The 27,605-nt window shown below is 41.5% G+C and overlaps 2 protein-coding genes and 1 long non-coding RNA gene across 8 annotated transcripts in view; 2 read left to right on the forward strand and 1 right to left on the reverse strand.

The window, feature by feature from the left end:
- On the forward strand, positions 1 to 18,242 carry LOC146380708 (uncharacterized). Of its 3 annotated transcripts, none has more exons than XM_084940105.1 (5): positions 1 to 269; positions 2,121 to 2,226; positions 8,360 to 8,956; positions 13,298 to 13,894; positions 14,638 to 18,242. In XM_084940105.1, exons 2-5 carry the CDS (start codon positions 2,209 to 2,211, stop codon positions 14,797 to 14,799), a joined length of 1,374 nt encoding a protein of 457 aa, XP_084796231.1. In that variant the 5' UTR covers positions 1 to 269; positions 2,121 to 2,208; the 3' UTR covers positions 14,800 to 18,242. The 3 variants fall into 3 exon arrangements, with proteins under 3 accessions (XP_084796231.1, XP_084796232.1, XP_084796230.1); XM_084940106.1 differs by lacking the exon at positions 1 to 269 and adding an exon at positions 912 to 1,004; XM_084940104.1 differs by lacking the exon at positions 1 to 269 and having other exon boundaries at positions 1,589 to 2,226.
- LOC146380709 (uncharacterized) overlaps positions 15,290 to 27,605 on the forward strand; it is a 19,926-nt gene continuing 7,610 nt past the window's right edge. Inside the window, exons 1-2 of one of the 4 annotated variants that reach the window (XM_084940042.1) lie at positions 15,290 to 15,378; positions 20,860 to 26,946. In XM_084940042.1, the coding sequence (XP_084796168.1) occupies positions 26,929 to 26,946 (18 nt within the window). In that variant the 5' untranslated portion in view covers positions 15,290 to 15,378; positions 20,860 to 26,928. Of the gene's footprint in view, positions 15,379 to 16,327; positions 16,416 to 20,172; positions 26,947 to 27,605 lie in introns of those variants that run through there. The other 3 variants (XM_084940041.1, XM_084940040.1, XM_084940043.1) reach the window with 3 other exon arrangements.
- Positions 18,340 to 19,186, reverse strand: LOC146380710 (uncharacterized). The gene is made up of 3 exons (XR_014801365.1): positions 19,170 to 19,186; positions 18,843 to 18,904; positions 18,340 to 18,767 (listed from the first exon to the last, which is right to left on the reverse strand). It is a non-coding gene; the product is annotated as an uncharacterized LOC146380710 (long non-coding RNA).

Here is a 27,605-nt window from a genome sequence, read left to right on the forward strand (position 1 = left end):
ATAAAACTTAGAAAAAAAAGAAGGGAGCGGAGTAAAGTCAGCACGCTCAAAGAGAGGAGGTGATTAAACATGGATTTTCATCCAAGGAGAATAAAGTAGTACCACCGTTTGGATCGATATCTGCATCGATCTGCCCACCCTTGTCTCCTGGATCGTAGCTGAGATCAGCGTGAACCACGTGGGTCTCTGCTCCCTGATCTGTTTCCTGTGTTTGGAAAGAGTTCCAGCTTCATCACGGAGTTTCTCTCGGTTTGTGGGCTCATCTAAAGGTAAGCACCGAGCTAACTTTACTGTGAGTTCAGTTCATGTTGAGTTTAGCTCCTGAATGAGGTCTTCTGCTGCTCTCCTCGGTGTCTGTTCACAGTTTATTGTGAACACGTTGAGAGAAGAGTGAGAGAGTGTTTGGAGAAAAACACCAACTAATCATTAGCTCAGCATGCTGGGAGAAGTTGGAGCAGAAAAGTCTTTTCATTGTCCCTGCAGCTGTTTTTCTGCATGCACCAAACCTCTACAGCCTCATTTCTATTTGAAGTGATAACAGGAAATGGATGAGAGCGATCTGCTGCAGTATCAGGAGCTCTTGGTGATTTGGTAGAAAAATGTTTTTAATCATGTTTTGGTTTGAATGTTGGGTTTTATTTCATTTTATCTACAGAAGTTTTTCCCACCTGTTATCGTTCAGATTGATTTGTTGGGTTGACTTGAATCATATGAAGGTTTAAAGCTGCACTTCCCCCAAAAAGAATAAAGTATAATCATGAAGAATGTAATAATGTCTTCCTGTGTCAAACACAGCTGCAGTCAAAGCAGGAAGGAAAGCACTGAAACCACTGATTAGGGCTGGGCTATATCATAGCGTTCACGGTGTAATTTTGGGCAACGAAAGGAAAATGAAATATCGTGATAGAATATGGGTAAAACGCGCATGCGCAGTGCCTGTGTCTACATACGCACATGGCGGCGACGGAGAATGAGAAGAACGAAAGTGGATCGTTAAATGAAACGTATGAACCAGAACTGATTTGTAAAAATGCTGCAACTTCAGTGGTGTGGAACTGGTTTAGCTTTCGTCCGTCAGATACACAACAAAGCACTATTTTTGGTAGAGCATGCTAGAGGGCCGTCGTTATTACCGTGTTGTTTGGAAAATACGGCACACTTAAAACCAATCCTTTTTTGAGTTTTGTGGATATTATACATGGTTATGCTGAGGATATGTCGGCCATTTTCCACTGGAAATGCCTTTTGGTTAAACTGTCAGCAAGGAATTTGCATTGTTACATTTTTATATAACTTTAATGCACATAAAAAAAACAGCTGCTTGTTTAAGTGAAAATACATTGATGTTTGTTTGTTTTTTGCACTAATAACGTTGTGGAGTTGTAAAGCATTTTGTCTAGTGTCAATTATATCGTCAGTTATATCGTTATCGCAAATTTTCAAATGTATATCGTGACAAATATTTTTAATCATATCGCCCTGCTCTACCACTCATTAATCAATGGCCATGATTACCGTTCACAGTGAGTGAGTCCCTGCAATCACAGCATTTGATCAGTGGTTGTTGGGGAATGGTGGAGGTGGTGGGACTGGGGGGCTGAAGGAGTTGAAAGTGTGGGGTGGGGGAGTAACAGGTCTGTCCCTGTTTGTGGAAACCACAGGAGGAGCTGTTCAGGCTGTTGCTGGGTGTGAATTGTTGATGGAGTCTTTAAACTTGTAGTTGCTGTTTTCCAGACTGAAGCAGAGTCGTTAGCTGAAAACTGGTTTTAGAGGTTCGTTCAGGACACCTTCTCAGGCTCTTACAGCCTTACCTGTATCATAACAAAGTGTATAAACCCCAATCCACCTTTAACATGGTCCTTCTCCCAAACCTTCAAATAGGACTTTCTGGCCCTGTCATAGTAAAGGGCTGCTTAGAATATTAGAGCCAATGTCACAAAGTTCCTCCTGAAGTATAAGTGAGTGAGAGAGTTTCCTCACTTTGCAGCACAACACGTCTCACAAGATTTCTACAAGCAATCAGAGTGAAATTTGTACTTTGTGTTGTCAGATGAACATATGAGACACTTTGACTCTTCAGTGCAGTGTGGAGCCTAACAAAGATCTGTTTTGTGTCCCAGCTGATCAGCAGGAGGAGAAGAGTCTGACGGAGCAGCAGAGGAACATTTTCAGCCATCTGGACTCAGCTGAGTCACTACAGAGGAAACAATGAGCTCAACACAGAAGGTGAGGAAAATATCACAGTTTCACCAAATAATCAGTCACGTCTCAAACTCTCATACTCCCAACCTGTTATATGACTGTGTTGCATATTATTATATATTGTGTTGTTTTTTTAGACAATGATGTTTGTAAACATAATAAAGTCACAAGCAAAGAGAGACCACAGCACATGTTTAAATAAGGAAGGTTTATTCATCGAAATGATTAATAATCAAATGGACAACTTTTTTTTTCATCGTCCCAAAAATACACATTCAAAGCATCACAACAGCAGCCCGATATCAGACAGAACTGTCACATGATATTAAACAGAAGCTGTCAGCTGAGCTCTGTAGAGTGGGCAATTATAATGAAGCTCTTTATTATAATTTGTAGATTCAAGCTGCTCTTCATATTTTTGGGCAGCAGATGTCACCAAAGAGGACTGTGTTGAAAAGCTTTGAGTAATGAACCGTTTTCAATACAAGCTCAGTCTTGATGCATGCTGTTGCGAATATCAGTTTCACCCCGGTTCTTTTTATTCCTCGAAGCATCCAGAGACGGCACCGGAACTCAGTAGTCATTTCACAAAACCTTTATTCATCTTCATTTAAGCATGCATCTTCTAGAAGGGGAGATGTGCCAGGCCGGTGTCCCTCTGCAAAATCTTCCACCTCTTTGTTAGTTACAGCCAGCTTTATAGAAGTGACCCCATCATAAACCCCCATGGTGTGCTGCAAACTCTGTGTGTCTGTAGCTGTGTCCCAAAATGTCGGCTGCATCCTCCGGAGGCCGCATTTGAAGGCCGATTACGTCACAGCCAGGCGACAAAGGCTGTCCCAATTCGTCGACTCCTTCAAATGCGGCCGACAAATGCGTCCTTCATTTCCCCGAATTTGAAGGATGGGTCGGGTGTGTCCTTCGTGGCCCACCATATCCCAGAATTCATAGCGCGGCCCAGCCAAATTTCAGCTGCCAGCAATGGCGCCCGCTACTGAGTTTTAAAATTAGTCTTATTAATCTTTCTGGGTCACAAAATAAACTGTTAACATATTTTCAGGCGAGAAAGTAGCTGTGTAAACATCAAATATCTGCTTGGTTTATCAAGACATCGCATATTTGCAAAAGTGTGCCGATGTTTTCGGAGACGTCTGTTACCCACCAGCTCGATAGCTAGCTGGGGGTTCAATGGTCACTCCAGCCGGCGAGAGCAGCGGACTCCCGGCTTCATCGTTTTCAGACCCCCGCTCTTTCGCTACTCAGGTTAAACATGATATATAAGTCACTCGGATAACTTAAAAATGTATTTATTTTATTTTATTTTTTTTTACCCTTTTTCAGTGTTTTATTTGTTACGGAGTAAATCGGTTTGGCTGAGATCAAAGTTATTAGATTATTCGATTAAGTAAAACTTTATTAATCCATCAGGTGGGTTCCTCCGGGATTTTCACACAGCTGAATAAACGTCAAACAGAAAACTGATTAAACAGAAGTGTGAGACGGTCGAGAATTTACACCAGTGTCCTGTTATATTTTAGATAGCAAGGAGCAGACGGCCGAGTTAATTAAACTCCACCGACACAGCGGTGACGCAAATCTGAAGGCTAGACCGTCCCATTTCACAGCCTCGCACTTCCGGCCTTCTCGGTCTTCGAAGGACCCGGCCCACGTAGACCGCGAAGGCCGGGTCCTCCGAAGGATGCAGCCGACGTTTTGGGACACAGCTTGTGTGTGTATGCACGAGCACGTAAGTGCCCGTGTGTGCGCGTACCCGTGTGTCTATGTGAGTGCACGTGAGTGACTGTGTGCGCGTACCTCTGTGTAGGTGTGTGGGTGTGTCGTAACAGTCAAAGCACTGTGTGTTGTGACTTCCTGCCGGTCAGAAGTAATCTCCTCACCCAAGCTAAACCAAATTCCTCTACACAACATAGAAAACAGAGTTAACATATTGCAAACACCGAGACCCCCACTCTGCATCCACTGGGCCAGTGGCCTCTTGTTGTCTTACATTTACAGATAAGCATGTGGACAGTCTCCTGCAAACCTACTTCAATTATGCGTTTTTATTAAAGGTACAAGTATCAGCAACCCCCAACTGTAGCTTCCTGTCTCCTTTTATGACAGCATACCCCCAGTGTCCATAAATTCCTTTCTCTCTAAACAATTACACACTCTCAGGCTACAGCTAAGCCAAACTAAAACACAGACTAATTCTTCTTTATTCCTATAATCTAAACAAATTTAACACATCATATTATAATAATTATTTCTTGTACTCACAATGCTCAATGATCCAGGTAAGTAAATCTCCAAAAGTTGATTCTGTTCATCTGGACGTGGTGTTTTGTGGGAGAAACTTTTTGTCACTCATCCAAGTGACTTCTTCAGTCTCAGCTGACTGCAGTTTTCCCCAATCTTATAAACAGTACGTTTGCATAATGACTGAGATCATTTCAGTAATTGTCTTGTTAACTCAGGTGAGAGTGTTGACGAGCACAAGGCTGATTGGGTTACGATGGCAGACCTGACATGTTAAAAGGAGGGTGATGCTTGAAATCATTGTCCTTCCATTGTTAATCTTCGTGACCTGCAAAGAAACGCGTGCAGCCATCATTCCATTGCATAAAAATGGTTTCACAGGCAAGGATATTGTGGCTACTAAGTTTGCACCTAAATCAACAATTTATAGGATCATCAAGAACTTCAAGCCTTCTTAACAAATTCAATTCTTGTTAAGAAGGCTTCAGGGCCCGGATGGCTTGGGGATAGAAGCTCCTCTTGAGTCTCTCTGTCCTCTTCCAGATGATGCGGAACCTTCTACCAGATTGCAGAAGTTGGAACAGTTTGTTGCCAGGATGGGTCGGGTCCTTCAGTATCTGCGCTGCTCTAGTCCGGCATCTCCTGGTGTAGGTGTCCTGAAGCGGGGGGAGAGGAATTCTGCAGCAGCGTTCTGCTGTACGGATCACTCTCTGGAAAGCTTTTTGGTCCTTAACACAGTGTTGGGTCTGTGTTTACACAAGCCCCGCTGGTTCAGAAACTTATTCTCGTTAACAACAAAAACAAGACAAACATCTTTTACTTGCTAGCAAGGGAGGCCCCAGCCGGTGTCTCAGAAAGCACTCTGAATTCTACCTGCAAAATGACCCCAGCAACGGTCTCCGCTTGCTGCCTTTTATTGGGAAAACAGTTCACACAATACACATCACAGCAAAGCACCGCCCACAATAAAACCCCCAAATGGTTCTAAGACAAGGCACTATGTGTGTGTATGTGTAAACATCTGTATGCATGTGAGTGTGTGTGTTATGTGAGAATGTGTGTGTGACCTCCTGCTGACCAAAAGGGTCATAAAAGCAGGAAGCAACATCACACAAAAACGATCTTCCAGATAGAATGTATCTGCAATAAAAGCCTCTCCAGCCAGTGGTCAGAGACAAAGGAATGTCTTGTTCCTATAGATTGAACTCAGACCTTACAAATTTAAGAAGCATAATGACAACATTCAAAAATTAGACTTATCACACAGCTGTTCCCAAATCACGATGTGATGTTCTGTGTGAGGATTCTCTACAGCGCCTGTATAGAAAATCCTGAGGATCTTTGGAGAGACCCTGAACATCCTCAGTTGTCGTAGACGGTACAGGCGTTGCCTAGCCTTTTTGGTCTGGACCTGAATGTGGGCAGACCATGTCAGCTCTGAGGAGATGTGGACACCAAGATACTTGAAGGACTGCACCCTCTCCACTGGAGCTCCATTGATGATAATGGGCTTGTAGTCTCTGTGCTGACTCCTCAAGTCCACCACCAGCTCCTTGGTCTTGACAACGTTCAGCTGAAGATGGTTGTCCTGGCACCATGATGCCAGATTCTTCACTTTGTCCATGTAGGCCGCCTCTTTGTTGTTGGAGATGGACCCAACACCAGTGTGTCGTCAGCAAACTTCACGATGGTGTTGGAACCGTAGGTGGCAACACAGTCTGAAGTGTAGAGGGAGTAGAGCAGTGGCGAGAGGACACATCCCTGTGGTGCTCCTGTGTTGATGCTGCTTTTCGTCTCTCACTCTCCCTCTGCGTGATGCGCACATGATCACTGATGCGCTCATTTGGGTGCGCTTGATTCTTGCCTCTAGACATCCTGAGGCCGAGTCAGCAGGGAATTTGCACAGTGATGCTGTTAGAGACGCATCTACCCACCCTCACCACCTGAGTTCTGCCAGTGAGGAAGTCCCAACACCCATGCACACAGACGGCTGTTGATTCCCAGATCCCTGAGCTTTGTGAACAGTCTGCTGGGCACTATTGTGTTAAATGCTGAACTGTAATCAACAAACAGCATTCTCACATAGTTACCTTGTTTCTTGTCCACGTGGCTGAGGGTGGTGCACAGGATGTGGGCGATGGCATCCTCAGTGGATCAAGAAACCACGTCTCTCCAAAAAAAAAACCCATCAGGGATGGATTGATCTTCTGCAGAAAATATGGTAAATGGACTGCTGAGGACTGGGACAAAGTCATATTTTCCGATGAAACCTCTTTCCGATTGTTTGGAATGTAATGACTAAATAGAGTGCACCTGTGTGTAATCTAATGTCAGTACAAATGCAGCTGCTCTGTGACGGCCTCAGAGGTTGTCTAAGAGAATATTGGGAGCAACAACACCATGAAGTCCAAAGAACACACCAGACAGGTCAGGGATAAAATTATTGAGAAATTTAAAGCAGGCTTAGGCTACAAAAAGATTTCCCAAGCCTTGAACATCCCACGGAGCACTGTTCAAGTGATCATTCAGAAATGGAAGGAGTATGGCACAACTGTAAACCTACCAAGACAAGGCTGTCCACCTAAACTCACAGGCCGAACAAGGAGCATGCTGATCAGTAATGCAGCAAAGAGGCCCATGGTGACTGTGGACGAGCTGCAGAGATCTACAGCTCAGGTGGGGGAATCTGTCCATGGGACAACTAATAGTCGTGCACTGCACAAAGTTGGCCTTTATGAAAGAGTGGCAAAAAGAAAGCCATTGTTACCAGAAAACCATAAGAAGTCCCGTTTGCAGTTTGCCACAAGCCATGTGGGGGACACAGCAAACATGTGGAAGAAGGTGCTCTGGTCAGATGAGACCAAAATTGAACTTTTTGTTAGTTTTCTGCCACACATAGCATTTGCTATGTGTGGCAGAAAACTAACACTCCACATCACTCTGAACACACCATCTCCACTGTCAAATGTGGTGGCAGCATCATGCTCTGGGGGTGCTTCTCTTCAGCAGGGACAGGGAAGCTGGTCAGAGTTGATGGGAAGATGGATGGAGCCAAATACAGGACAATCTTGGAAGAAAACCTCTTGGAGTCTGCAAAAGACTTAAGACTGGGGCGGAAGTTCACCTTCCAGCAGGACGACGACCCTAAACATAAAGCCAGGGCAACAATGGGATGGTTTAAAACAAAACATATCCATGTGTTAGAATGGCCCAGTCAAAGCCCAGATCTAAATCCAATCGAGAATCTGTGGCAAGATCTGAAAACTGCTGTTCACAAACGCTGTCCATCTAATCTGACTGAGCTGGAGCTGTTTTGCAAAGAAGAATGGGAAAGGATTTCAGTCTTTAGATGTGCAAAGCTGGTAGAGACATACCCTAAAAGACTGGCAGTTGTAATTGCAGCAAAAGGTGGTTCTACAAAGTATTGACTCAGGGGGCTGAATAATTACGTACACCCCACTTTTCAGTTATTCATTTGTAAAAAATGTTTGGAATCATGTATGATTTTCGTTTCATTTCTCATGTGTACACCACTTTGTATTGGTCTTTCACGTGGAATTCCAATAAAATTGATTCATGTTTGTGGCTGTAATGTGACAAAATGTGGAAAAGTTCAAGGGGGCCGAATACTTTTGCAAGCCACTGTACGTACGTACGTACGTACGTACATACGTGTGTGTGTGTGTGTGTATATAAACAGGAAATATAAAAAACTTATAAGTCAAGAGAAGTTACTATTCTGGGTGTGTTAGCATGCTATTATTAATATTTCTGTACAAGCAGGATGTGCATGATTTCAGAGTGTTTGAACAGTAATTATTTTTCTGAAGATTCTTTTTTTTTTTTTTCCACAACTGCATTTCACCCACTGCCTCTGTTTGTATCTCTGTCACTGCAGGACCAACATGGAGCGAGAAGTCAGCGCTCTCAGGAGGCCGACAAACCTCACAGAAGAAAGGGAGAGAAAATATACACCTGTGACGAGTGTGGGAAGGATTTTACTTTGAAGGATTCACTAAAACGTCATCAGGTCATCCACACTGGAGAGAAACCGTTCAGCTGTGACTTGTGTGGAAAGTCTTTTAGCCTAAAGTGTTCCCTAAAAAGACACCAGCTCATCCACAGTGGAGTTAAAGCGTACAGCTGTGATCAGTGTGGAAGAGCTTTTACTCACAGTAGCTACTTAAAGAGTCATCTAGTTACCCACTCTGGAATTAAAGCATACAGCTGTGATGTTTGTGGGAAAACTTTCAGCCTGAAACAGAGCCGAAATATACACCTACGCATCCACACCAGACACGATGTGTACTGCTGTGAACAGTGTGGCAAACACTTTGTTACAGACGGAGACTTACAACGCCACATGTTTACCCATGCTGAGGAGAGACCTTATAAATGTGACCTGTGTGAGAAGACTTTTAAAGCTCCACGTTACCTGAAAGAACACCAAAAGATCCACACCAGAAAGAGACTCTCCAAGCACAGTTACTTTGAGGTATGTATTTTTATTTTTATCTTGTCATTTTAGCCTGACTGTTTGGAACAACTCTGCTCATTAAACTGTGTTAGCATGTTAGCAATTCTACTGCATGGAAAAGTAGCTCTGAGTCATTATTCAGATTTTCATTTCAGTTATGATTTTTATTTACAGGATCATGAAAAAGTAAAAGTGCTGAAAGTTAATATGATGGTGTTATTTGATGTTCAGGCAGTTTCCTGGTATATCATGGTATTGTTATTATTTCCGCATAAATGGCCTTTTGTTTACAGCGGCTCATTCCTCTGTCAGGTGTACATAGAATAAAATAAAACACAAATGAAATTAAGTACAAAACCAATCATTCAGTAATCTTCTCTTATGGTTAACAACATGGTATTAATACGCAATGTTATTGTAGTATTCTAGCTAGTGTCATTGCTTATTTATAAGTTTAGTATTTTTAGACATTAGTTTTAAAAATGCTCATTTAATATTATAATTGCAGTGTCATGGGGGTAGTAGTGTTTTTCTTGTGTCTCAGTCAGCTGAGTGTTTTAACTGCACAGTTACAGTGTCATTAATGCAGTATAATCAGAATCAGAATACTTCATTGGTCCCTAGGGGAAAATATGTTGGTTAAAGTGCTCCAGTACAAACAGTAACAACAACAGACAACACAAGAAGTAAGAAATAGCACTTTTTTATAAATATATATATTTATTAGGGGTGCAACGATACACAAAATTCACGGTTCGGTTCGATACTTTGGTGACTCGGTTCAATATTTTTTCGATACAAAAAAATGTTCACGCCTTTTTAATTGATCATTTATTAAAATTATAAATATATATATTTTAACTCAAAAGTACAGTTTTTAAATGTAATGTTGCTGAAACAACAAAATAAAATAAAAAATCGATCTGATCGACAAATCACAGCAGCAGCCAGCAAACTACGAGCTATTCCTCTATCCAATAATACCATCGGCAGGCGCATTTATGTCAAAGGACATAGAGGAGCAGCTTAATGATAAGGTGCGTGACAGCTGCTTTACTCTGCAGATGGATGAAGCCACTGATAGTAACAGTGACTGCTTACTGATTACGTATATCAGATTCATTGATGGAGACGAGATGAGGGAGGAATTACTTTTCTGCAAACAAGTTCCTGCCAGACGCACTGCAGTGGAACTGTTTAAAATCATAGACTCTTACTTGAAAGAGGCAGAGCTGAAATGGGAGGACTGTGCGGGGATTTGCACAGACGGGGTGCAGGCTATGCCTGGGAAACGAGGAGGGCTGCAAGTCTCCCACAATGTGCAGTTAACGCACTGTATGATGCACTGCGAAGCACTGGCGTCTAAACAGATAAGTCCGGAGCTGAGTAAGATAATGACTGATGTCATCGCCACAGTCAACTACATCAAAACACGACCTGTGAAAGCCTGCATTTTTTTCAGCACTGTGTGAAGAAATGGGCTCTGACCACACAACTGTTTTGTATCACAGCGAGTCCTGATGGCTGTCACATGAGAAGGTGCTATCCAGGATCTTTGAACTGCGAGATGAGATCCGCTTCTTTTTAAAGGAAGAGGGCAGTGATCTTAGCGACAAATTTAACTGTGACAACTTTTTGATGAAACTGGCATACCTCAATGACATGCTCCTGAAACTCAATGAACTAAATTTGCAGATGCAGGACAGAAACCTCCCACATCTGGCAGATAAAGTCACATCATTTGTCAGAAGACTTGAAATGTGGAGACAGCAAGTGAAAGATGGAAACGTGGACACATTTGAGAATTTGAAATCATTTGTTGAAGACAACAGATGCAGAATACAGTGATCCCATGCATTAAAGAACACGTCTGCCCTTCAGAAACATTTCCACAGATAATTCCTGGTGCAAGATTCCAAAGAATATGACTGGATCCGTGACCCCTTCAGTACAACACCTCCTGTTGACTTCAGCACATTCGAGGAGGAACAGTTCATTGATCTTGCCTCTGATTCAACTAAGAAGCTGCAGTTTAATTTTAATTGAATTCTTAAGATCTTCTTGTAAAACAAAGAGGTGGCCCAGCAAAAAAAAGTTTGGGAAACATTGTCGTACCAGATGACTGCTGCCTTTTAAACTCTCCTCGAATATCAGGCAGAGGAGGAGGCCTATCGGTTGTTTTTAAGAGGCAGTATAAATGTAAACCACTGTCCTTATCAACATAACCTAGTAGCTTTGAACTGAGTGTGTTTGAGCTAGGTCGCTCTAACACAGTGCTCTGTGCTGTGGTTTACAGACACCCCAAATACAATAAGGACTTATTAAATGACTTTTCTGATCTGTTGGCTGAAATTATGCCAAAATACGATCATGTCCTTATTGTTGGGGACTTTTATATTCATGTGTGCTGCCCTGACAAGCCAATGGCAAAGGAGTTTTTAAACCTTTTTGACTCTTTTGATCTTGTGCAATCTGTGTCTGTGCCTACACAAAATTATGGGCACACAGTGGATCTTGTTTTAACTCACAATTTACCTGTCTCTAACTTAGAGGTTTGTGATATTGTATGGTGAGCTCAAAACAAATTTCCAACATGTGGGACTAATAAAGGTTATCTTATCTTAGTGTTAAAAAAAAAACACTCTAGACAAAGTTGAAATTCTGATTTAACTTCTTTACTCAAGCTAAAATAAAAGGAATACGGGCTCTGAAATGTAATCAGAATAAGAAAGTAAAAGTAGTTCATTGAAAAACATTTTTACCACGTTTTTTTTTTTTTTCCCAAAGCTAACTGAACCTTGTGCTATATTAATGTAATAATAAAATATGATTAGTAGATGAAATAAAAACTATTTATTTCTAATAAAGGTGTTTGAATCAGTTAAGTAGAAAGTGAGCAGAGAAAATGAAGGAAAATAAAGGATATTTTGTCTTTTATCTATTTTCTATTGCTTACACTTTGCCTCTAAACAGGAACATGAGCAGGGAAGAGGTTAAAGTGGGATTGAGCAGGTGGGAACCCTAAAATCAGCTGTAGTGGCTCAGCGTGGGGAAAAGAATCACAGCTCACAATAATTTCTGTTGAGAGCTCCAGTAGATTTTCTTAAAGTACAGGCTGTGATCAGCTGACCTGCTGCTCTCTGTGGATGTACACAACTGAATTCAACCAGATGTCAGCAGATGTTTCATGAGCTGTCCTGGCTGATTTCCATCCTCTACACTGACAGTACACTGTCTTTATATTAGACACTATACTGTTGGTATGAAGGTGGAACTCAGTGAATGAATGTCAGCATCATGAGCTTCAGTTTAAATGAATCTCTGCTACACTTGATGTAATCTAACTCTGACATGAGCACCACAGTCACTGTGCACCAGTCACACACTGTTCTTTACTTTGAATCCATCACAGTTCAGCAAACTAACCTGTTTATCCTGCACTAACCTGCAGAGGATCTTCATGCAGTCTTTAAATAACACAGTTAATCTGCCTCAGATTGTTTTGCAGCATCTTTCACAACCTGAAAAAACATAATGTCACATGTACAGACCCAATATCTGATTTCAACACATGAGGACTTACATGTAAGCTTTAATCTCACGTTGATCGAATCCCACTGAGCAGTCCTTCCCTTTAAATCTAACCTCTCTTCTTCCTCCCCTGTCCTGTGTGTCTTATCTTTCTCCATCTCTGAGTGAAGTTAGCTCTCTTTCTTTTCTCTCCCTGTGATGTACAGCAGCTGGACCTTTAGCCAGCAACACACTGTGAGACAAACTGCACACAAACAGTTTGTGTGTTTGCTGATGTTTGTTGATAGAAACGCTGCATTTGAAATTACCTGTTTGTTCAGGTGCTGTGCAAAAAAGAAAGAAGAACAACGTCTCACTTTAACTCCTGACTATGACTCACAGTTTTGCCTCTTTCATCTCTTTTTATGTTTCAAACCCTGGTGATTAGTACACGATCAGGATTGTCTTTCATGTGTTACTTTTCAGGCTCAAATCGGTTTGATGTTTGATGCCCTTAGTGATGAAATTACTCCCTTCAAATTCCTCCAACCAAAAGTAAAAAGTCTGTTTTGAAAATGGAATGAGTAGAAAGTCCTTTTTTTAATGTGGGGAGTAAAAGTAAGAAAAAATATTTTAGAGTGTTTGAACAGTCATGAATTATTTTTAACACCAGGTTGGATGTAATGTGTTAGAACTACCAGCAGGTGGGGATAAGAGACCTTTAAGGTGTTTGGTGCCACACTCCACCTTCAGGTTTAAAACGAGTGTTAATGGAGGGAGTTTGAAGGTTGAGTTTGTTCCACGACTGCATTTCACTCACTGCCTCTGTTTGTATCTCTGTCACTGCAGGACCAACATGGAGCGAGAAGTCAGCGCTCTCAGGAGGCCGACAAACCTCACAGAAGAAAGAGAGAGAAAAAACACACCTGTGACGAGTGTGGGAAGGGTTTTACTCTGAAGGCTAATCTAAAACGGCATCAGGTCATCCACTCTGGAGAGAGACCGTTCACCTGTGACTTGTGTGGAAAGTCTTTTTCCTGGAAGGATTCCCTAAAAGCACACCAACTCATCCACAGTGGAGTTAAAGCGTACAGCTGTGATCAGTGTGGCAGAGCTTTTACTCAAAGTGGCCACTTACAGAGGCATCTACTTACCCACTCTGGAATTAAGGCATACAGCTGTGACAATTGTGGAAAAAAATTCCGCCTGAAAGAAACTCTAAATACACACCTACGCATTCACACCAGACATTATGTGTACTGCTGTGATCAGTGTGCCAAACAGTTTATAACCAGCACGCAGTTACAAGAACACATGTTTACCCACACTGAGGAACAACCTTATAAATGTGACCTGTGTGAGAACACTTTTAAATCTCCACGTTACCTGAGACGACACCAACAGATCCACACCAGAAAGGGACTCTACAAGTGCAGTTACTGTGAGGTATGTATTTATATTGTTATCTTGTCATTTTAGCCTGACTGTCTGGAACAACTCTGCTCATTAAACTATGTTAGCAATTCTACTTTATGGAAAAGTAGCTCTGACTCATTATTCAGATTTTCATTTCAGTTATGATTTTTGTTTACACAATCTTGAAAAACTAAAAGTGGTGAAAATTAATATGATGCTGTTATTTAATGTTCAGGCAGTTTCCTGGTATATCATGGTATTGTTATTATTTCAGCATAAATGGCCTTTTGTTTACAATGCTACAATACCATGTGAAGACATGTTATTGTAGCAGTAGTATCATTGCTTATTTATAGCTTTAGTACGTTTAGAAATTAGTGTTAAAGTACTCATTTAATATTATAATTAGTGTCATGGGGGTAGTAGTGTTTTTCTTGTCTCATTCAGCTGAGTGTTATAACTGCACAGTTGCAGTGTTATTAATGCAGTATTAAATTAGTATTGTTGCAGTGTTACATTAGTAGTTTAGCACTGTTGGTACCCTGCAAATATTAGTGTGGTAGTACTTTAGTGTAACTCAGATGTTACTGTAACATGAAATAAGTATTACTGTAGTATTATGGTGGTAGTATTGTAGTTATTGCAGCCCAGTAAACTGAACATGTTAACTGAAACAGTAATTGGACGTCTGCAGAGATGCTCTTTATTTCAGGCGACGTTCAGGATAAAAATGTTGAAGGACTGACTTACACTGTCTTTGTGTCTTTGTTTAGAAGCAGAGCGACACAGATGGATCCAGTTCTCAACCCTGTCATCACTGTGGTGGTGGGAAAGACTTCCTCTGTGACCTTTGTGGAAAAACTTTCAGTCGGCAACAAACCCTGAAAATACATCAACGTAAACACACTGGAGAGGAACTAAACTATGGCAAATAATGTGGGAGAAGCTTCACCACATCAAGTAAATTAAAACACTATCAATCACTGGTGGGGTGAATGTTCTGTGGTCAGTCTGATTCTTCAATACTACTGGTCACCTTAAAACACACAAACGACTGCACACAGGAGAGAAACCATACAAGTGCAGGCACTGTGACAAAAAGCTTCTCATGCCCAGGTCATCGTAACTGTCATGAACGTACACACATGGAAGGAAACTACAGCTGTGACCAGTGTGACAAGAGCTTCAGGAATCTCAGTTCATACTCCGAACACAAACGTTCCCACGTTACTAATAAACTGTTTCACTGTTACCACTCAGGGCTGAAATCACTTCCATCACAGTAAATCTGAAGAGACAGAAAGATCCTCTTCTGGTTTCACAGTCTGTTGGGTTTAAGTAAACCCTGCTGGTTAATGCAGAAACGGTTACTGAGAGAAACCACACAGACACTGTTAGATTTATCTAGTTAAAAACCTATTGCTGGAACAGCCGAGACAACCTGCTGCAAATAGCAAACATAAGCCACCAGGCGAAACTCTTTGTGTGATGTCGCGCGCAGGGAGCCAACTGAGGTGAAGCGTCGCTCCACCCACTTCAACGCCATTAGACTCTCAGCCGGCTATTTCCTAGCGCTGCTTTTATTGTGGTTAAATGAATATGCATGGTTTCACTAACATGTGACATCTCAAACAGGCATATGTGTGACCAAATAGTACCAGTCTGTGTGTACATGTAGATATACGTGTGTGTGAGTGTGGGTCAAAATGTGACCCTGTCAATGACTCCCCAGATAGCTGGGCCAGGGAGTCCAGTAGTTCACCTAAACAAAAGGTTCTTATACTTAAACAGATACAGATGTGTTTGCCATACCATATATCAGAAGGAGAAGATACAATCTGCCTCTGTTTTCTTGCTCAGGTTGTTTGTGTTATGAAATCTTGCAAAGGTTAAACAAAAATATAAGATGTTAAAGAAATTGTTTGAGCCATTATTTAACTTCTCATATTTCAGAGTAAAGACTGAAGTGACAAATGGAAACATGTTTACAGTCACAGTCAGATGAACTGTTTTCAGTGGCACAGATGGAGGTTTATCAGAGGAGGAGACTTGGCTGTTCTCCACTCACGCTGAACAGGGTTCCTGCAGCTTATTAAAAATCTGACCTGAAAGTTATGAAAAATTTCCTTGTAACACTGAGTTACAGTAGGGGGACTGCTCCGTAATCCAGTTCAATAACACATCTCCTGACATTAAACATAAGCTTATTTAATAATGTGGATCTCTTTTGTCCAGATTTTTATTCAGAGGCAGCAACTGTGGTAAGAATTGACCCGGATCTTTACAGATCTTACAGTTTAGTAACCAGGCAGCATTTTTCAATCTCCTCTTGTCCTTAACTGTAGCCTCAGTTGTCTTTTCTTAACAAGAAGTTGAACCCAAGTGTGGTCTTCAGCTGTGATCTGGCACATGGTCCACCCAGTCCTCCAGGCCCAGCACCCACCTCCCTCTCTCTCTGTTTGTCCTGTCAACCTCTTTCAGTGGTGGGCGTGGTTTCCAGCAGGGCAGGTGCTCCGGTTTCCGTCTCCAGTCAACGCACTATTTAAACCTGGTAGAGACATTATTTTCTAAACACTGAGTCTCTTTGGCTTTCAAACCCCAAAATATGCTGTGCCAAAAATTGGTCGACCCAAAGGCTCGGGTCCCCCAACACAGACATAGTAATAAAGTGTACGCTGTGAAGTGTCAGGAGGGTTTAAATGTTTTATACATCAGGGAGCCGAACAAACTCTGGCTGAGCCGATGGCACAAAACAGAAGAGCCACCTCGTCAGGCCAGGGCCCTGTTTCAGAAAGCTGGTTTAGTGCAAACTCTGAGTAAGTATACCCTGAGTTACCGAAAACTCTGGGTTTTCGGTTTCACAAAGCGAGTTTAGATTAATTCTGAGTGAGTTACTATGACGACACACTTTAGATTAATTCTGAGTGAGTTACTATGACGACACACTCCGTGAAGCTAACCTGCCCCCTAGCAGGTTTACTTCAACTAACCCTGACTTTCTCCGCCTCTTTGTCGGAAACCTGACTGTAGGAAGTGTCAGACATGGCGTGCCCCTTCCTTGAAGAGTCAGTAGATGTTGAAGCCCAAATTCTCCACAGAGCTCTCCGCCGGGAGAGAGTGATTAGAGCGCGTTTGGACATTTTATCATTTCCTGATGATTTTCTGTGTGAACGTTACCGTTTTTCAGCACAATCTATAATTTATTTGAATAACATCCTCAGGCCTAATATTGCTCATGTGACACATTGCGAACATTCTCTCAGTTCTGTACATATTATTTGTATTGCACTTCGTTTTTTTGCAAACGGGAGCTTTCTGTATAATATTGGTGACGCTGAGCACGTTTCCAAGGCTACCGTCTGTCGGGCAGTCAGGAATGTTACAGTTGCACTGAAACGTCTCCTGTACTCGTTTGTGGTGTTCCCCGGTCATAGACCCACAAAATTTATCAAAGAGGGATTCCACAAAATTGCAGGTATCAGGATGAACAAAACTTAATTCATGATGTGGTGATACTTGAACTACTACTTATATTTTACATTTATTTTCAGGGTTCCCAGGCGTGATTGGCTGTATAGATGGCACTCACATTCCAATCATTGCTCCTTCAGTAAATGAAGGAGACTATGTGAACAGGAAGTCTTTCCACAGCATTAATGTACAGGTACATAGTTCCCTGTAGCATTTCAAACTAACAAATAATTTCATTATAGTAATGGATGCTAATTTGTGTTCTCTGCACTGTGAAGATCATATGTGATGCTGCCAACATTATCACAAATTTGGAAGCCAAGTGGCCAGGCTCTGTTCATGACTCACAAATTTTTCGTGAATGTACACTGAGCACAAAATTTGGACATGGTGAGTTGAAAATACTTTAAAATATATAAAGACCGATTGCTACAGGGACATTTGAACTGAAGTGTATCCTTCTGTCTTAGGAGAGTTCACTGGCTACTTGCTTGGTGATAGGGGGTATCCATGTTTACCCTATTTGCTTACCCCTTACCCTGACCCTGAACCGGGCCCACAGCAGCGATATAATCTGGCTCATTGCAGGACAAGAGCCAGAGTTGAAATGACTATCGGAATGCTTAAGGCCCGGTTCCAGTGCCTTCAAAGACTCAGGGTCACCCCAGAAAGGGCATGTGACATTATTGTGGCATGTGTGATTCTTCACAACATTGCCACAATTAGAGGAGAACACTGTCCTTCTGAACCAAACATCAGCAGTGATCCAAACCATGAACATCCTGACCCTCCCACGGACATACAAGATGGAAGAGCAGTCAGAGACACCATATGTCACAATCATTTCCTTTGACCCATCACCTCAACATGTTGAAAGAAGAATAAACAGATTTTTTGTTCAACTGGCTTTATTGGTCGCCTGTATTTCCTGTACACAAAGTATTAATAAGTATATTATTATGTTGTTCAAACACTGAAATAATTCGTCCATCTCTGACCACTTCACCCACCCTTAACTGATGTTCCAGCAGTAAAATCTCAATCTTGGTCTTTTGGCTCTGCTGCTTGAAGTGTTCCATTTCCAAGTCGCATTTTTTTTATTTTCTTGATCAAATAGGTCTTGTACAGCTGCTTTACAGGGAGCTATTGAAACACAGAAAATAGCATTGACATTCATAGTACATGCCTACTTAGGTTGGTTGTAAATCAGTGCTGAACATCTTACTGAGGAAAGGTTTGTTGGAGAAGTGGCTGGACCCTCTTCCTCTTCATTTCCATCATCACTCTGTTAGAGACATAGAAAGTCCATGGTTTTATTATAGTACCACATTTTATTCAATTGTTATATTTTCCATTGTAAGATGTAAACCTCATAAAGTGTCTCTGTTGCTTCCTCCTCTGTAACAGCTGTCAATGTTTCTTCATTATTTTCCTGTAGTAAAGAAATTAACAACATTGTTGTTCTACTGTAAACTCATATAATCTGTGGAGTATTAAGAGTACTCACAACTGCATGTTGGTCTGGCTCAACAGGAGGCTGCACCAGATGCAGTACACCATCACCATCAACTGATAGAATATGAGGTTTATACAGGTCACTTATAACTTACAAGGGACCAAATGGCAATTAACAAACATATACCAATCACCTTACACTTCATTGTCATTATGTTCTCAAAGACAACCAAGACTGAGGGAAGGCAAAATCAGTAGGAAAATAACTTCACTACAAAGTAATTCATTATGGTAAAGAGTTCATCAAATGAATGAGTAGCACTGCAAAGGTGACTGTGAAGAAAGGATGTATGCACATCATGTATTATTTTGAATTTACCTCTTATGTAGGCACTTGTGTCCTGCGGGGTTATTGACTCAGAGGATGTCCCCGCAGAGATGCCTTCAGCCACAGGGCACCCACTGTTTTGGCTGAGGGCCAACTGCTCAGCCTCTGTGAGTGGTGGTGGTGGAGGACCCCCACCTGTTTTTCGGGCCTCCGCTTTTTTTCTGTTGGCTATAACGGGTCACATTTGAGCATACAAAGTAAGCAAATATGTACTTGTAATGTGCTCAGATAATTTCAATAAGTGCTTACAAAAAGAAAATTAATGTAGCCTCTAACTGCAATTGATTTACATAGGACAAACAGACCAAGCACTATGGCTCATAATACAATTACGCCTTACCTGTTTGGACTATATTTTTATATTTCATTTTTACTTGCTGCCAGGAACGTTTGGGGCCTGTTGGGTTGCACCTGCGCTCACATCACATCACAAAATAAAATGTATAAAATAAAAAATGAAATAAAATATAATAAAATAACGTGTTAAATGGGTGGAAATCCCTAGATCAATGTTTAAATTAACACTCACGCATTGACTCTGTCGGCTATGTTTTGCCATGCATGCTCCCTTTCTTTTGCAGCTGAAGCTGTGTTACTTTTTTTCCGCAAAATTTGCATGTTATCGGCATATGCTGCCATCAGAATTTCGGCCTCAAGCGCTGTAAAATACATTGACCGCGCCTTCTTTCCCTCCATCTCCATGGTGACTCGCTTAATCTGTGCTCCACTAATCAGGGCTTTATGTATCCTCGTGCGCGCGCTTAACTTGGGGTTAAAGCAACTCCGCGTTGATTGAACTAATTGTTATCAGCCTTTCTGAAACCGAATATTCTGAGTTGGACAGTTCGGGGTTACTCAACCCTGAGTATCATTTTTAACTCTGAGTTTTCTAAACCCGCTTTCTGAAACAGACCCCAGTTGATCAAATCCCACTGAGCAGTCCTTCCCTTTAAATCTAACCTCTCTTCTTCCTCTCCTGTCCTGTGTGTCTTATCTTTCTCCATCTCTGAGTCAAGTTAGCTCTCTTTCTTTTCTCTCCCTGTGATGTACAGCAGCTGGACCTTTAGCCAGCAACACACTGTGAGACAAACTGCACACAAACAGTTTGTGTGTTTGCTGATGTTTGTTGATAGAAACGCTGCATTTGAAATTACCTGTTTGTTCAGGTGCTGTGCAAAAAAGAAAGAAGAACAACGTCTTACTTTAACTCCTGACTATGACTCACAGTTTTGCCTCTTTCATCTCTTTTTATGTTTCATACCCTGGTGATTAGTACACGATCAGGATTGTCTTTCATGTGTTACTTTTCAGGCTCAGATCAGTTTGATATTTGATGCCCTTAGTGATGAAATAACTCCACTCAAATTCCTCAAACCAAAAGTAAAAAATCTGTTTTGTAGACGTAATGAGAAGAAAGTCCAGTTTTTTAATGTCGGGAGTAAAAGTAAAGAAAGGAAAAATTATTTTAGAGTGTTTGAACAGTCATGAATTATTTTTAACACCAGGTTGGATGTAATGTGTTAGAACTACCAGCAGGTGGTGATAAGAGACCTTTAAGGTGTTTGGTGCCACACTCCACCTTCTGGTTTAAAACGAGTGTTAATGGAGGGAGTTTGAAGGTTCAGTTTGTTCCACGACTGCATTTCACTCACTGCCTCTGTTTGTATCTCTGTCACTGCAGGACCAACATGGAGCGAGAAGTCAGCGCTCTCAGGAGGCCGACAAACCTCACAGAAGAAAGGGAGAGAAAAAACACACCTGTGACGAGTGTGGGATGGGTTTTACTGGGAAGGCTAATCTAAAACGTCATCAGGTCATCCACACTGGAGAGAGACCGTTCAGCTGTGACTTGTGTGGAAAGTCTTTTTCCTGGAAGAGTGCCCTAAAAAGACACCATCTCATCCACAGTGGAGTTAAAGTGTACAGCTGTGATCGGTGTGGCAAACAGTTTAGAAACAACACATTGTCACAACGCCACATGTTCACCCACACTGAGTGGAGACCTTATAAATGTGACCTGTGTGAGAAGACTTTTAAAGCTCCACGTTACCTGAGAGAACACCAACAGATCCACACCAGAAAGAGACTCTACAAGTGAAGTTACTGTGAGGTATGTATTTATATTTGTATTTTGTCATTTTAGCCTGACTGTTTGGAACAACTCTGCTCATTAAACTGTGTTAGCATGTTAGCAATTCTACTGCATGGAAAAGCAGCTCTGAGTGATTATTCAGATTTTCATTTCAGTTATGATTTTTGTTTACACAATCATGAAAAACTAAAAGTGGTGAAAATTAATATGATGGTGTTATTTAATGTTCAGGCAATTTCCTGGTATGTCATGACATTGTTATTATTTCCGCAAAAATGGCCTTTGTTTACAGAGCCTGATTCCTCTGTTAGGAGTACATGGAATAAAATAAAACACAAATGAAATTAAGTACAAAACCAAACATTGAGTAATCTTCTCTTGTGATTAACAAAGTTGTGTTGTTACGTAATAGTATTGTAGTATAGTAGTAGTGTTAAAATACTCATTTAATATTATAATTGCAGTGTCATGGGGGTACTAGTGTTTTTCTTGTGTCCCATTCAGCTGAGTGTTATAACTACACAGTTATAAAAACCCCTAAAAAGCCTTCAGTTAATCCAAAATGCTGCAGCAAGAGTACTGACAGAGTCTAGAACGAGAGAGCATATTTTTCCTGTATTGGCTTCCTGTTAAATCCAGAATTGAATTCAAAATCCTGCTCCTCACATACAAGGTCTTAAATAATCAGGCTCCATCTTATCTTAATGACCTTGTAGTACCATATCACCCTATTAGAGCACTTCGCTCTCACACTGCAGGCTTACTTGTTGTAGAGTATTTAAAAGTAGAATGGGAGGGAGAGCCTTCAGTTTTCAGACTAGAGATAGTCTTGATATGCTAGATAACACGCTTTCTTCCATCTTTAAACAACCTGTGTAATTGCTAAAATATATTTGTTTGTAGCCACAACTTCATTTCCCTAAAGATTTTTTCAAAAAAGAAAACCCACTCCTGGATGTTTTTAGTAATAAAATCCTTCATTACTTTCATAAATTATAACACTGCTCATGTCATGTCATCAGAGGCATCCTGGATTTATGCCATTAAAGTCACCAGTTATTTTAATCTTAATGATTTACAGTCAGTATCTTTGTCATGTTTTAGCTTTATTGTTTTTGCAACTGACCTGTAATGTTGTAAAGTATAGGAAAGTAAAATTTAATTTATAGCACCTTTCAAGCTTCACAGAAGCAGAAATGGACATACAACCTCAAACAAAATCAACCAAAAGCAAGTATAAACAGATACATTTTTAACTGCTTTTTAAAAGAAATAAGTGAGTCCACAGATCTCAAACTCAAAGGGAGTGAGTTCCAGTATCTGGGAGCCACTGATACAAACGCTCTGTCACCTTTTGTTTTTAAACTTGTATGCTGGACAACCAGCAAGCCCTGGTCACGAGACCTCAGGGACCTGCTGGGGCGATAAGGAAGAAGAAGAAAATCACACGTGGTGTGTTAGTGGCCAGAAAGGCAATTTAATGACCAAATAACCATTGAAATGACCACTAAAATGATCAAAATTTATATTTCAGTGTGTGTGCTTCTGTGTGTATGCTCATTAGCAGCAAGATGTGCTAACCACAGTAGAGTGGATTTTGCAGGTACACTTTCTATATCTGGTGCAAGGGGCTGCTGTTCCAATCCTGGAGGTGCACCTTTTGCACCTTCTTCTCATTTCGTTGGTGGGGTGTGGGTCACACTCTGGTTCAGACTACTGTATCTTGAGATCAGTGGCTGAGAATCAGGGACAACGTTGTCTTGCAGTTGTTGAGGTCACCAGCATGTGTCCCAGCTCTCCCAGGATCACTCTTCATTTGTAGGTTGTAGAGGACTCCCCCACTTCAGTGAAGTTGTTTCCGGCTGGACAAAGGCATCGTATCCCAAGACATCCAGGAGATTGGAGAAAAGAGCCATCAGCCATCAGTTAGTTTTCCTTCTACAACTCGAGGTGCCAACATCCTCTCTAAGTTATCCAATCTGTATTTGTGCCTATTGTAGTCCAGGATTGCTTCTTGCTTTCACGCATCCTTTATTCCCCATCACTGACTGGTTCCTTGTGTGCTGCTGTCAAAAGAAGCACAATCCTCCGTTGCTTTGGCATGTGGGATATCGCCGTGGCAGTTTCGGTGAAGCCAAAGACAGACAACAAAATCTTCCTCTGTTGCAACTGGAGGAGCTGGGGAGGAAGCTCTGGGTTGTTTCCCCTGTGCCAGTTTTCATCTAAAGAGTTCTTCTTCCAAGGTGACCGAAGTAAAGACATTGTCCTCAGAGCTCCTCCGTCAGTTGGAGTCTGAACCCTATGCCATTTGTTACTTCCTGAGAACTTCCAGTGTTGTCATCCAACATGCTATGTATTGCTTTCTTCTGGAGTAGTCTCCACTTCATCTATAATCCTCCAATCCTCACACCTTCGCCTCCTGTGCAGGTTTGTGAGGGTGCACAGCAGCTAAATCTCCTTTATTATAAAAAGTTCAAAAGTAGATCTCAGGTGATCCACTCAGTCACCGGCTCCTCGGTCTCAGAAAATGCTCCTATGTTCTTTTCCATCAGCTGCTCGGCCTCCATCTCCATGCCCCCCAACCCCAATCCTCCCCCAAAGAGGATTCAGGCACTGGCTAGTACTCATCATCAGTGGGGAATGATGCAGTCAGCCTCTTTGCAGATTCTCCCCTCATCTTCTGGAGAGGAAGTTTCTTCATCTTGGGCAGATGTCTTTTCTTCAAGGGCAGAGGACTGCTTGCTGTCCTTGCTCTCTGACCAGATCATATAGGCAGTGCTTGAAGCAGTGATGACCTTCTTGCTGTATTGCCAGAATAAATGATCTGGAAGCTGTTAGGCTTACAAAAAGTGTTTGCTGTCATTTGCGCTGCAGCTGCACATTTGAACTCTGTAAAATGTCCTGTGATTGTTGTTTTTTGAGAGTTAATATTTTGGGTACGGTCTCCTTTTTTGAAAAATACACAAGTAGAAGTGCTTTTAGCATGTGCTTCAAAGCTAGGTTTGACTGGGATCCTCAAAGCTCAATACCCTGCACCAACAGAAATTCACTGCAGCCTATGTAATATTTGACGCATCATTATTTATTCCAGTCTATCTTGCAAAACCATGTGCCGCAATGTCATGCACAAACACAAACAATTAGATCCTTAAGATCAAACCTATATCAAAATTGTTTCATTATTTTGGTCCATTGGAGTGTGGTAAGCCATCAAATGCCGCTACTAGAAATTTTCATGTGTTGAGTTTAGAATGAAAGCATGATAGAATGATAGAGCCCAGAGTGTTAAAACATTCCTTACTGCAAAAGGATTCAAGATGTGAAAGTTATCAGGCCTTATTCTGGTTTTTAAAAGAGAGTAAATTGTTTGTGAGGATTTGAGCAGGTGGTGGCAGTAATGCACCATTTTGTTGTTTGCCAACCGCCAATATAATGTAAGAAAGAAAGAAAGAAAGAAGAAGGGGCGGAGCAAAGTGTGGACGCTTCAAGAGAGGTGTTTGCGCAAACGGAGCTGGATTTTCATTCAAAGCGAATAAAGTAGTACCAACGTTTGGATCGATATCTGCATCGATCTGCCCACCCTTGTCTCCTGCATCGTAGCTGAGATCAGCGTGAACCACGTGGGTCTCTGCTCCCTGATCTGTTTCCTGTGTTTGGAAAGAGTTCCAGCTTCATCACGGAGTTTCTCTCGGTTTGTGGGCTCATCTAAAGGTAAGCACCGAGCTAACTTTACTGTGAGTTCAGTTCATGTTGAGTTTAGCTCCTGAATGAGGTCTTCTGCTGCTCTCCTCGGTGTCTGTTCACAGTTTATTGTGAACACGTTGAGAGAAGAGTGAGAGAGTGTTTGGAGAAAAACACCAACTAATCATTAGCTCAGCATGCTGGGAGAAGTTGGAGCAGAAAAGTCTTTTCATTGTCCCTGCAGCTGTTTTTCTGCCTGCACCAAACCTCTACAGCCTCATTTCTATTTGAAGTGATAACAGGAAATGGATGAGAGCGATCTGCTGCAGTATCAGGGTCACAATAAACTTTATTGTCCAGCTGCTGTGGATGAACACATGAGAGGAAGTGAACTCCTACAAAGTCTCATTTTAATGAGTCTGGCTGCTGTAAAGTGATGCACAGGAAGATGTTAACAAAAACTAATGAAACAGAGATGAAAGTAAACAGTGTTCATATTTGAAAGCACAGAGAATAAAAATATATTGTGGTGGTTAATTTGCAGCTCTTGGTGATTTGGGAGAATCATGTTTTTAATCATTTTTTGGTTTGAATGTTGGGTTTGATTTCATTTTGTCTACAGAGGTTTTTCCCACCTGTGATCGTTCAGATTGATTTGTTGTGTTGACTTGAATCATGTGAAGGTTTAAAGCTGCACTTCCCCCCAAAAAAATAAAGAATGTAAAAATGTCTTCCTGTGTCAAACACAGCTGCAGTCAAAGCAGGAAGGAAAGCACTGAAACCACTGATCAATGACCATGAGTACTGTGGGAAATATAAATGTTGCAATATTTCAATAAGTGCCATATTAATCAAGAGGCAATAGAAGGCTTAAACTGGAAGACATTTAAAGTAGTGTTTTGCTTGTAACTGCATACGTGCCTGCGCAGATTAGAACAGGATGTACTCAGGATGTGTCATATGCGATCATGGGGCCTCACAACGAGAAACAGGAAACAGATGGAGGTGAGAGAGTGCTGAAACCGTTAGTGAGGAACAAACATCAATATTATAAAAGGAGTTGCAGACAACTGCCGTGCATTTTATGTTATCTGCTTACGCATGAAGGGGCGTGAACCCTGACATATAAAACTGTGTATCGAAGTGCTTCCTCTTTGAGATCTACTGGACTACGCTGACGGTGGTGTCGTGTACATCTCCCACATATGTGCTTAATAAATAATTGTTGACTGGACAAGATCTGAGTAATGTTTTTTTGTTCTCAGCCCAACATCAAAGAGTCGGGACAGCACCGTTCACAGAGAGTTGGGGAATGGCTGCACAGAATCAAACTTTTAGGAATGGTGGAGGTGGTGGGACTGGGGGGCTGAAGGTGTGGAAACTGTGGGGTGGGGGAGTAACAGGTCTGTCCCTGTTTGTGGAAACCACAGGAGGAGCTGTTCAGGCTGTTGCTGGGTGTGAATTGTTGATGGAGTCTTTAAACTTGTAGTTGCTGTTTTCCAGACTGAAGCAGAGTCGTTAGCTGAAAACTGGTTTTAGAGGTTCATTCAGGACACCTTCTCAGGCTCTTACAGCCTTACCTGTATCATAACAAAGTGTATAAACCCCAATCCACCTTTAACATGGTCCTTCTCCCAAACCTTCAAATAGGACTTTCTGGCCCTGTCATAGTAAAGGGCTGCTTAGAATATTGGAGCCAATGTCACAAAGTTCCTCCTGAAGTATAAGTGAGTGAGAGAGTTTCCTCACTTTGCAGCACAACACGTCTCACAAGATTTCTACAAGCAATCAGAGTGAAATTTGTACTTTGTGTTGTCAGATGAACATATGAGACACTTTGACTCTTCAGTGCAGTGTGGAGCCTAACAAAGATCTGTTTTGTGTCCCAGCTGATCAGCAGGAGGAGAAGAGTCTGACGGAGCAGCAGAGGAACATTTTCAGCCATCTGGACTCAGCTGAGTCACTACAGAGGAAACAATGAGCTCAACACAGAAGGTGAGGAAAATATCACAGTTTCACCAAATAATCAGTCACGTCTCAAACTCTCATACTCCCAACCTGTTATATGACTGTGTTGTATATTATGTTCTTTTTTACAGACCACAGCACATGTTAAAATAAGGAAGGTTTATTCATAAAAAATATTTATTAATCAAATGGACATAACATTTTGTTCATCACCCCAAAAAATACACATTCAAAGCATCACACCAGCAGCTCGATATCAGACAGAACTGTCACATGATATTAAACAGAAGCTGTCAGCTGAGCTCTGTAGTATGGAAGAGGATTAGGGCCACCGGGAAAAAAATCTGAGATTAAAGTCAGAATTCTGACTTTAATCTCAGAATTCAGGAAAAGAAGAAAAAAAAAAAGACGTGCCCACTTTTTTTTTCCAGTGGCCCTGTATATCCTGCACTAACCTGCAGAGGATCTTCATGCAATCTTTAAATAACACAGTTAGTCTGCCTCAGATTCTTTTGGAGCAAGTTTCACAATCTGAAAAAACATAATGTCACATGTACAGACCCAATATCTGATTTCAACACATGAGGACTTATATGTAAGCTTTAATCTCCAGTTGATCAAATCCCACTGAGCAGTCCTTCCCTTTAAATCTAACCTCTCTTCTTCCTCTCCTGTCCTGTGTGTCT

Source organism: Perissodus microlepis, chromosome 9 (genome assembly GCF_051167445.1).
Source record: "Perissodus microlepis isolate ML-2025 ecotype Zambia chromosome 9, ASM5116744v1, whole genome shotgun sequence".
Lineage (NCBI taxonomy): Eukaryota > Metazoa > Chordata > Actinopteri > Cichliformes > Cichlidae > Perissodus > Perissodus microlepis.